At 62.1% G+C, this 10,574-nt stretch overlaps 1 protein-coding gene across 1 annotated transcript; it reads left to right on the top strand.

Moving 5' to 3' along the window:
• Window positions 1-109: 109 nt before the first annotated feature.
• On the top strand, window positions 110-9,444 carry VPS9D1 (VPS9 domain containing 1). The gene is made up of 15 exons (XM_040982206.1): window positions 110-270; window positions 1,053-1,128; window positions 1,876-1,968; window positions 2,052-2,214; window positions 4,190-4,301; window positions 4,380-4,442; window positions 4,899-4,951; window positions 5,051-5,138; window positions 5,275-5,360; window positions 5,914-6,431; window positions 6,791-6,920; window positions 7,147-7,355; window positions 7,437-7,536; window positions 8,374-8,478; window positions 8,739-9,444. The coding sequence occupies exons 1-15, from the start codon at window positions 172-174 to the stop codon at window positions 8,836-8,838; spliced, it is 1,995 nt and encodes a 664-aa protein (XP_040838140.1). The 5' UTR covers window positions 110-171; the 3' UTR covers window positions 8,839-9,444.
• The last annotated feature ends 1,130 nt before the right edge of the window (window positions 9,445-10,574 follow it).

Below are 10,574 nucleotides of genomic sequence, written 5' to 3' on the forward strand. Positions count from 1 at the left end.
CAATCCCCGGGCGCGCACGAGCCGTCGGCCCGCCCCAGCCGTGCGCCCCAACTCGGGGCTGCGGAAGTGCTCGCGGGTCGTTTCCGGCCGTCCGCTGCCCGGGCGGACCCCGCGGCTGCTCCGCCTGCGTTCCGCGTCGCGGCCGCCCGTCCCGCCCCTCGCCCGGGCGCCATGGCCGCTGCGGCCGGGGACGGCGCGATGAAGCCGCTGCAGAGCGCCATGAAGCTGGCCAACGGGGCGATCGAGCTGGACACCGGCAACCGGCCCCGGGTGCGGCGAGGCGGGGGCGGGGATGGGGCGTCGCAGCGTGTCACCGGGGGTCAGCCCTGGTACGCCGGGTGCTGGGCGCTGGCTGCTGGGTACCAGGCGCGCGGGTGCTGGGTGCGCGGAGCTGGGTGCTGGGTGCGCGGTGCTGGGTACGCGGTGCTGGACGCTGGGTGCGAGGTGCTAGGCACTGGGTGTTGGGTGTGCGCTGCTGGACGCTGAGCGCACGGGGTCGTGCAGCCGGGCAGAGCCGCCCTGGCGTGCCCCCAGCAGATCGCGGGGTTGGTCCTGACGTTGGACAGCGCCCACTGTGTGGTGACCTCGAGGGTCAGCGCCTGACGTGTCCGCTCCAGCTGCCAGCCCTGGAGCGTGGCTGCCCAGCCCAGCCAGCCAGTGGCCAGGGCAAAGGCAGCCCTGCTCCCAGTTCTGCCCCTGTGAAGCAGAAGTCCCGCCTGGAAGTCACTTTGTCATTCTTCTAAGTGTCCCTGCGGCGCTGGGGAGAGTTGGGGGACCCTCAACCCAGGCAAAGGAAGGGATCGCCACCTGCCTCGCCTCTCAGGGAGTCTCTTTTAAAGCCGCCAGTGGTCTCCTGAGACCATACGGAAAACAAATGCTGGCCACTGCCCAGGGAGACTGTCTGGCCCTGGCAGCGAGGGGAGAGTAGGTGTTCACTGCCCTCCCTGGCTGCCACCTGTGCTGTGCTGGGCAGGGCATGGCTGATGCGGCCTCGGAGGGTTGCCCAGCAGGGCTCCTTCCACTGCCTGATGCCTGCTATGTTCCCACCATAGGAGGCGTACACGGAATACCTGAGAAGCATCCACTACATCTCGCAGGTGCTGCTGGAAGAAATAGAGACGACCGGGGGTACGGCTCTGCCTCAGCTCCTGGGCCAGGCACTGGTCCCAGACAAGGGCAGGCTCATGTTCTTGCAGCCTGGTCAATAGCAGAAGGTGGACCAATAGGACAGTGTCAGGGGTGGACAAGTGTTGGTGGTGTAGACACTGGGTGGGTATGCATTGTGCACACTCACTGGGTGTCTGGGGTGTACCGAGCATAGCATGTGCAGAGGTCCTGAGGGATGTGGGGCTGGCAGGTCTTTGAGAACCTTTTCCTAGATTCTGGGCCCGATGGGGGCAGCCAGGATGATGTGAAAACCAGCCAGGAGTGGGGCTGCTGCCAGTGGCAGGTGGGGGCAGGAGCAGCCTTGTGAGGGGAGAGTCCCACCCTGGTACAGGCACATAAGCACAAGCAAAGCTGGAGCTAAGCCCTGCGCCTCAGGTGGTAGGTGGCAGAGGAGACCCAAGGGGGAGTGCTGGTGGGATGGGTGAGGGCAGGGTGTGGACGGAGGGGTGCATAGTGCAGGGCTGGCAGGTGGGCATGCAAGAGGACCCCTTGGCATAGCTTTGCCCGGCCCCTGGCCCCATGGATGCCCTTCTTCAGGAGGAGCTATCACATAAGCAAGACCCCCCCAAGAGGTATCAGGACACTCAAGGGGTCAAGGGGAGCCCTAGGCAGGAGACACTGTGGGCTAGGCTTGCCCAGCCTCTCTACCCCGTCACGTTGATCCTACCACAGAGCTGGCTGTGACCAACCCTCCTGTCCGCCCCCCAGAAGCTGGGGGCACCATGCCCCCCGACACCTCAAAGATGCTGAAGCTGGCTGAGCAGTGTCTGGAGCGGGCCCAGTCGACAGCAGCCAAGCTTGGTGGGTCCCTGGACACTCTGCGGCGTGGCCCCACATCCACACCTCCTCTTGGTGACCCCTAGCTGTGTCTGTCTGGCTCACAGGCAAGCCGTCCCTGAAGCCAGCCCCACCTGTGGCTACGCCCAGCCCCTGTGCTCCCAGCCGACACCGCCGTGTGTGCTCAGATGAAGGAGGGAAGCTGTTTCCCTTCCTGCCCCCCGAAATCTTCCAGAGACTCCAGGCGGTTGAGGTGCACAGCTCTAAGAAGTAAGTCGGGGGAGTGCGGGCCCAGGGCCAAGGGGCTGGGTTTGGAGCTGGCAGCAGTGGACCCAGTGCCTGGGGTCCCAAGTGGGCACCATCCCCTTTGACCAGAGAGCAGCAGGGAAGTCAGACTAGACCGGTGTAGGGAGCAAGAGGTGGAGGGGTGATGGCAAGAAGTCAGCAAAACTAGAGCCTACCCCAGAAAAAAAACACAGAACAGTGCTGCTGCAGTTACTCTTCGGAGACCAGTGGGAATCAGGAATTCCACTAGTTCAGAGACTCGCCCTCCGCCCCCCGTCCCCTCTATGCAACTCCAGCTCTAGTCCCCAGCTTCTGGCTAGTGCAAAACCAGGGAGGCCACAGTGATGGTGCAAGTCAAGGGGGACCTGGACACGGTGCCTGGCACCTTGCTCTGGTTCTGGCTCTGCCCGGCAGACACTTAGGAAATAAATCAGTAGGCAGCACATACCTTTTCTCCCAAGACCCAAACAAACAAATAAAAATAGTTTGGGCAACTGGTGCAGCACAGGAGATAATCACGTGACACACGGGAATGCCCGCTGGAGTCACCCGTGTCTTCCAATTCCAGTTTCCACTGACGGACACCCTGGGAGGCAGCAGTGCTCATGGCTCTCACACTGCAGACCATGCCACCCACATGAGACACAGGAACTGAGTTCTAGGCTCTTGCCTTCCACCCGCCCTGGCCCCAACTATTGGGACATTTGAAGAATGAGCCAAGAGATGAGAGATGCTCTATGCCTTTAAAATGAATTAAAATTACGTAATTTTTTTAAAAAGATGTATTTATTTTTTATTGGAAAGGTAGACATGCAGAGCGAGAGACAGAAAGATCTCTCCGTCTGCTGGTTCACTCCCCAAGTGGCCACAATGGCCGGAGCTGAGCTGTCAAGTCGGGAGCCTCTTCCCAATCTTCCACAAGGTGTAGGGTCCCAAAGCTTTGTGTCGTCCTCAACTGCTTTCCCAGGCCACAAGCAGGAAGCTGGATGGGAAGTGGAGCTGTCAGGACATGAAATGGCAGCCATATGGGATTCCGGGCATACAAGGCGAGTACTTTAGCCACTAAGCTACCTCACCAGGCCCAGTAGCTGGATGGAAAGTAAAGCAGCTGGGACATGAACCAGCGCCTCTATGGGATCCCAGCACTTGCAGTGAAGGGTTAGTCAATTGAGCCATTGTGCTGGTGCCTAAATGAAATCTTTTTAAAGCATAAATTATATTCTTCAGTAGGAACCTACACAAATATACGGAAGATGGGTAGATGAGTTGTAGCAGCAAAGTAGAAGTAGCAAAAGACAGAATCCATGAATTCAGAAACAGATCAGAAGTTTCCAGAAGGCATCACCAAAACAAGCCACAATAAACATGTACACACACATCTATGAAATATATAAATACAAGATATAGGAAAGTAGTAAGGGACGCAGAGGAGATGAGGGTGCAATGCCTCACAAGTTTTTTGGAATTCTGGGAAAAGGGGAGAAAGAAGCCCGGATGATTCCAGATGCTTGTCTAGAAGTGATTGAAGAGCATGACACAGGCCAGAAGCCCACAGGAGCCTGAGTAGCTCAAAGCAGGGCCACCTCCACCACATCCCTGCTGGCCCCATCTCCTCACAGCCCCTCTCTTCCAATCCCAGAAGGCAGGAGGTGTGAGCGAGACGGCCTTCAAGTGCCACACAGTGGCCACTGGAGACACGCTGCCTCTCCCAAGTCACAAACTGTCCTAGCTGTACAGCCCATAATACGCCTTCACAGTGCTTGTCATTGTCCAGGGTGGTCTAACTGGCTCTCAGGACAGTCCAGTGCCCAGCTTCTTGTGGCAGGTGGAGACCTGGCAGTACCATGGCCTGCAGCCCCAGGACTGCCCCCCTCCTCTACCACCCTCACCTCGGAATGGGTTTGGGAAATGAGAGGGAGGCTCCTCTGGGGCCAGACTGGTAGCCTGACCCCATTTCCAGGGAGCTGACGCCGCTGGAGGAGGCCTCCCTGCAGAACCAGAAGCTCAAGGCTGCATATGAGGCCCGAATGGCACGGCTAGACCCCAGCCAGGCCACACAGAAGACATCGCTGGTGAGCAGGGCCTGAGGGGGCCGAAGGGGACCGGGGCAGGGTGGGGCAGGGGGCACTCACTGCTGTCCATGCCCCCAGACCCTGTCTTTGCAGCGGCAGATGATGGAGAACCTGGTGATTGCCAAGGCACGGGAGGAGACAGCACCCTTCTGAGTGTGGCTGGGGGCAGAGTGGGGGACAGGGAATGGGGCGGGGCCAGAATTCCTCTTGCCCACACTGTCCCCCTACTTGAATTCCCTACCCTTGAAGTCCACTTTCCCAGAGTTGGTGCCCACTCTTGCTCCGTGGAGCCCAACCTGGGCTGTATCTTGCAGATGGGGTGAGGCAGGGTGGGATAAAACCTCGGCCCAGACACCACCAGCCCCCCGACACGGTCCCTCGGCCCAGACACCGCCAGCCCCCCGACACGGTCCCTCGGCCCAGACACCGCCAGCCCCCCGACACGGTCCCTCGGCCCAGACACCGCCAGCCCCCCGACACGGTCCCTCGGCCCAGACACCGCCAGCCCCCCGACACGGTCCCTCGGCCCAGACACCGCCAGTCCCCCGTCACGGTTCCTCGGCCCAGACACTGCCAGCCCTTGACTCCGTGCCACAGCTCCAGAGGAAGATGCAGGAACGCCGCCTTCGACTCCAGGAGGCCGCCAACAGGTGTGTTTTTGCCCATATCTGGGGCACTGTGAGGGAGGACTAGTAGGGGTTCCCCCTCCAGGCCCAGCCCTGCACCCCCAGCTTGCCCTTGCTCCGCAGGAGGTTCTGTAGCCAGGTAGCCCAGACACCAGAGGAGCGGGAGCAGCGGGCCCTCTTTGCTGCCATCCTTGAGTATGAGCAAGACCACGTGAGTCTGGGGGACACGGGGGGAGTGGTCATGGCCGTGGAGCCCTGTGGGGCTGGGTTCTCCCTGCACCCCAGGGAAGCTCCCTGCCACCTTGCCTGGGGATGAGGGTCCCAGTGTGGGGGCCCCTGTCTTGCAGGACTGGCCGAAGCAGTGGAGAGCCAAGCTCAAGAGGAGCCCAGGGGACTTGTCACTAGTGACCAGTCTGGTCTCCCACCTGCTCAGGTACCTGCTCCCCAGCCTGAGCCTCCATCCATCGGTCTTGGGCTGTGCACCTGCTTGTTGAGTAATGTGGAGCGGGCTTAGAAAGCATGGAAGTTCCTCAGGATGGCTAGGTGTGTAGCAGGCTGGGGCCATGGGCTCAGACACTGGCTAGTGCCACGGCTGCCCTTGCCTAGCTGGTTTCCCTCTGGCTTCCTTCTAAGCCCCTTTGTAGGGCTGAGGCCACATCCCATGCAGGAAACAACGCTCAAGTCCCTTCATGGGACTCTTTCCTGGAGGGACCATTTTATGGACATGTGGAAGTCACAGGTGTGGGCCCGAAGTTCAGAAGTGTGAGGTCAGTAATAAGCCAGGGCCAGGTTCTTAGCCCGGGTCACAGGCAGTGGGGAGATGTGGCCCCTATAGCTTTCATGGGCGGCCCCGGAACTCACGTTGCCTGCTGAGGCGCCAGGGCAGGGGTGGAGGGCCGGGCCTCCTGTTGCCTGCTGAGGAGCCAGGGCAGGGTAAGCAGTTGTGCCTGCAGCCTCCTCCCTGCCAGCCGCTGCCCTCCTTGCAGCCTCCCTGACCATCCCATCTCGCAGCTCCTGAAGAGGCTCCAGTGCGCCGTGTATAGCACGCTGTACCCCGTCGTGAGCAGGGCTGCTGCCGGCGCCACACCCACCCCAGGCTGCTGCTCTCTGCCCCCAGACACGGACGGGCTCCTGGCTCCCGGGAGCCGACGGCTGCGGGCGTCACAGAGCCTCTACTGCATGCTATCCCCTGCAGAGCCCAGCACAGCCCCAAGGCCCCAGGACGGCCCCCCCGCCACTCCTCCCATACCCCCACTCCATCCTGGCCCCCCAGACAGGGAGGCAGACATCAGCCCTGCGGGGCCCCCCTCACCTTCCCCGGATGCCTCCTCCCGCCTGCCGGACAAGGACGGCTCCTTCGAGGACCTGGAGCAGTTCTTGGCCACACCTGAGAGATGGGGCCCAAGCCCTGCTGGGCAGCCTGAGCCACGGCCCGCAGCAGGGAAAAGAGAGCCCCTGGCAGAACGGCTGCAGAGCACTGTGAAGGACATCCACAATGCCATCGGTGAGGCCCAGGCACTGCTGGCAGAGCAGGCGCTGGTTCCCAGGACAGTAGAGGCTGGCGTGCAAGCCCAGGGCTTCCCTCCAGGCCCTCACCAGCTGAGCCCTCAGGGCTCTCAGCGTTCTCCCTGGGGAGGGTCTGGCTGTGAGAGCCTCTGGGCAGCAGGTGGTCCTGGCCCCCAGAGAGCAGGAGCAGGCCAGCTGTGGTCCACAGTGCCCTGCCCCAATCCCAAGCCACACAGTACAGGCAAGGTGGGCCGGGGGGGCGGTGCCTGAAGGCCAGCTGGGGAAGGGCCAGGCTGCACCTCTCCCTGAGGGCCTGGATGAAGATCCTGATGACACTGCTGGCCCTGCTCCTGGCAGACAGGTTGCTATCCCTGACCCTGCTGGCCTTCGAGAGCCTGAATACAGCTGCCTGCAGGGACCGCTGCCTGGCGTGCCTGGAAGAGCCCTTCTTCTCCCCACTCTGGCCCCTGCTCCTGGCCCTCTACAGGTACAGGCTGGGCTGCCACTTAGCCGGCCACCCACCCACATAACCTGGTGTTCCCGGGTCCTGTGTCCCCAGGGCCTGCTCCAGTCTCTGGCTCACATCTGTTCACTGGGAGGTCAGCCTTGTGTTTCCAGTTGGCTGTGACTGGGACAAGTGGGCCGTGGCTTGGGACGGGTCTGGAACCCTCAGACATGGGCCCAGGCAGCTGAGTGTGGCTTCTCCACCCCAGGAGTGTGCACCGTGGCCGGGAGGAGGCACTGGGCAGGAGCATGGAGCTGTACAGGAACGCACCACCCACAGCCATTGGCATCCCCACCAAACTCCTGCCCAGGGACCCCCAGGCCAAGGGGGCTACTGCCTACCCCTACAGTACAGCAACCCAGGAGCTAGGGCTGCTGGTCTTGGAGAGCTGCCCCCAGAAGAAGCTGGAGTGCATTGGTGAGGCCAGGGAGGGGGCATGGGGAGCCCACAGCCGCAAGCAGGACCTGCTCCCACCTGAAGCCCTTCTGTGTGCCGCAGTGCGGGCTCTGCGGGCCATCTGTGTTTGTGCCGAAGACTACTGCCGTGCCCAGGAGGCCACTCCAGACACCACACCGCAGCCCCCAGCCTCTGCTGCCATGTGAGTCCCCTGGGGCAAGTGTGTGGGGCCTGCCTTGTGAGGGGCAGTCCTGCTAACCCAAACCATACTGCAGCTGCCATGACCACACAGTCCCTCCAGGGGTGCCCAGGGGCTCTCCTGGAGGGGGCTGCAGACCCTCTGCTGTAAGGCCACTGCCAGCAAATCCCTGCCTATCCCTCCGCTGTTCCTGGTCTGGCTCCTGCTGCCTCTGGCCCAGTGCCTTGACCTCTCTGCCCTGCTCTGCCTTCTCAGCACTACACAGGCCCTGCCTCTCACGGGCGGGCTGAGCCCTAGGAACACCTGGGCAGGAGCCTGCAGGGCACAGGTGGCAAGAAGCCAGAGCCGAGCCTATGGCCAGTCTGCTTCCCACCACCAGGCCCTCAGCTGCAGAGTCTGGTAGGAAGAGGCTGGCCAAGCTGGCCTGGCTTCCGCCTCGCTCTTCATCTGCCGCATGAGACCACCAGAGCTGAATGTGTCCGAGCCCTGGCCAGCCTGTATCTTGAGTGTCTCACTTCCTCTTTGCCTGCAGCAAGTCTGTGGGCCTAGTTCAGAGCTGAGTGACCCCTAACCAAGCCTCCCAGCGTGAGCTGCCCCTCTCCCCTGGGGAGCGAGTGAGCTGTGGATGGAAGTCTCCCTATACCATCCCACCCGGGTCCCCTTGGGATCTGTGCAGCCTGGAGTGGGAGGGGCTGCCACTGGCCCAGTCCCCACTCTGCACACAGAATCCCCATCAGACAGCCACAGCTGCGTACCCACTGGCTGAGGGGAGCGGGGAGAGCTACCGGCAAGGCCAAGGCCGCTGAGGTCAAGCTCAGCAGCTGCTGTTGCTACCTGCAGTGGTGCTGATGACCTGCTGCCCATCTTGTCCTTCGTGGTGTTGAGGAGTGGGCTCCCACAGCTGGTGTCCGAGTGTGCGGCCCTGGAGGAATTCATCCACGAGGGGTAAGCACCCGGGCCTAGGGTGGAGCCAGCACACAGTGGCTGCCAGTACCTCGCGCATAGGGGCTGCCCAGTCAGCGTGTCCCATGGCCTGTGGCCAGCACACCTGACAGAGCGGTGCTGGGGGCAGCATGTCTGGGCTGGGGCCTCTTGCTGCTCAAGGGCCTTCCCCACTCCCCCGTGCAACTCTCACATGCCCTAGTCCGTGCCCTGTGAGAACAGACCCTCCAGCTGACGGGAACCCTGCTCCTGCCTGCACACAGGTACTTGATCGGCGAGGAGGGTTACTGCCTAACCTCCCTGCAGAGTGCCCTGAGCTACGTGGAGCTGCTGCCCCAGGGCACCCAGCCTCAGTGCTCCTGAGGACTGTCAGGGAGCTCCCGCTGGCCTGGACACCTGGTGCTGGGGCAGGGCAGCATGGTGGGCCCTCTGGTTCCAGCCCTCTGCCTCTCCTTGCATCAGCCCCAGAGGTCTGGGGTGGTGCCTCTTCATTCAACAAGATGGGGACATAGCAGTTCCCAGCAGAACACGGGTTCTGTGAGGCGGCCCGGGGCTGCCATCTCCCTGGGGCCTGCAGTGGTGGGTGAGCATCTGGCTGGGCCTGGGCCCTGTGAATGTCAGGAAGGCTCTGGTTTGTACCACCTACCATGCCACCCTTGGGAAGTACATGCCTATAGGCAATTTCCATTGGAGTCAGGGTGCAGAGCCTGCCACACTATGCTGCTTCTTGACTGGGCAGTGGCTGCCCAGCTCACCTACACTGGCCTGGGCCTGGGGTTCCTGAGCCGCATCCCCACCCTAGGCCTAGGATATTCTCTGCCCTGACTCGCCCTGGCAGTGAGCAGTACACACTACGATACTCCTGGCCAACTCCTGCCCTCAGCTGAGCCCCGGGCTCAGCAGCGCCTTGCTGTTCACATCCACGTGACTGCCGGTTCAGCCTAACACAAATAAAAAGGTACTACTGTCTGGCTGTGTGGCTCACTCCGTCCCTGGTGCTGGGGTCATCCCAGCTGACACCAAGATGAGGTGCAGGCTTCCTGGGCTGTCCCACAGCAACTGCCCATCCAGCACTGCCTTCCTGGGCTGTCCCACCATGGCAACTGTCCACCCAGGGGTGCCTTCCTGGGCTGTCCCATGGCTGCCCACCAAGGTGACTGCCCACCCAGGGGTGCCTTCCTGGGCTGTCCCACGGCTGCCCACCAAGGTGACTGTCCATCCAGTGCTGCCTTCCTGGGCTGTCCCATCATGGCAACCGTCCACCCAGGGGTGCCTTCCTGAGCTGTCCCATGGCTGACCACCACAGCAACCCTATGACAGATGAGGGGACCATGGCCTTCTGGGCTGTGCCTGGCCTGGCAGCTGTGTGCTTCTCCCTGCAGGCCCTTCACCAGGGAGCCAGGGTTGGAGGTCACACATGAGGACCTCCCAGGAGTCTTTGTTTCACAGAAAGTGGCTTGGGCAGAGGTGCCCTGCCCCAGGGTGGTGTGGGGTCCTCTGGAGAAGGGTAAGCAGACAGGCTTGGATAGCACCTGCCAGGGAATCCTGGACAGGGTAGGAGAGGAAGGGCTTCGGGTGTATGGGCCCTGTGGCAAGGTGGCAGCAGCAGCTCTGAGGGGATGGCAGAGCTGGTCGGACCCAGACACACCAGCAGCCAGCCTGTACCATGGATGTCCGGGACTGGGCTGCTGCCCTTGAGGGGGTCAAGCCGGAGACCCTCAGGACTCCCAGCCACCTGCCCTGCATTGTGAAGCTGTCCTCTGCAACCCAAGCCCTGTGGGCCCGCAGGAGGAAGGCTTACCTGCACTCTGAGCCACAGAATCCGAGCTCCTGGCCCGGGATGTGAGTCCTGGCAGGGCGGAGTGGTGACCCCTGCCACCGGCCTTCCTGTCTTGAAACCCCACTTCCTGGAGCAGATCCTGATGTGGGAAGTGCCAGTGGGCTTGGCTTTCCGGAGCCCACCCTGAGGGGAGCACTGAGGCTGCGTTCAGGACCCTGGAGGCTGCTGGCAGTGCAGACCAAGAGCAAGGAATTACAAGACCCAATTTGAGAGCCACCAGGCTGGCAGCAGCTGGACAAACTGCCAATGCCAGGGGAGG

Source organism: Ochotona curzoniae, unplaced genomic scaffold (genome assembly GCF_017591425.1).
Source record: "Ochotona curzoniae isolate NIBS_2020 unplaced genomic scaffold, NIBS_Ocur_1.0 contig_3622, whole genome shotgun sequence".
Lineage (NCBI taxonomy): Eukaryota > Metazoa > Chordata > Mammalia > Lagomorpha > Ochotonidae > Ochotona > Ochotona curzoniae.

Excerpts from the sequence above, each read along its gene's own strand:
- VPS9D1 (XM_040982206.1), top strand. The coding sequence starts at position 172 with ATGGCCGCTGCGGCCGGGGACGGCGCGATGAAGCCGCTGCAGAGCGCC. Across the intron at positions 6,432-6,790 it reads GGACATCCACAATGCCATCG|ACAGGTTGCTATCCCTGACC; the intron begins GTGAGGCCCAGG and ends TGCTCCTGGCAG. Across the intron at positions 7,537-8,373 it reads CCCCCAGCCTCTGCTGCCAT|TGGTGCTGATGACCTGCTGC; the intron begins GTGAGTCCCCTG and ends TGCTACCTGCAG.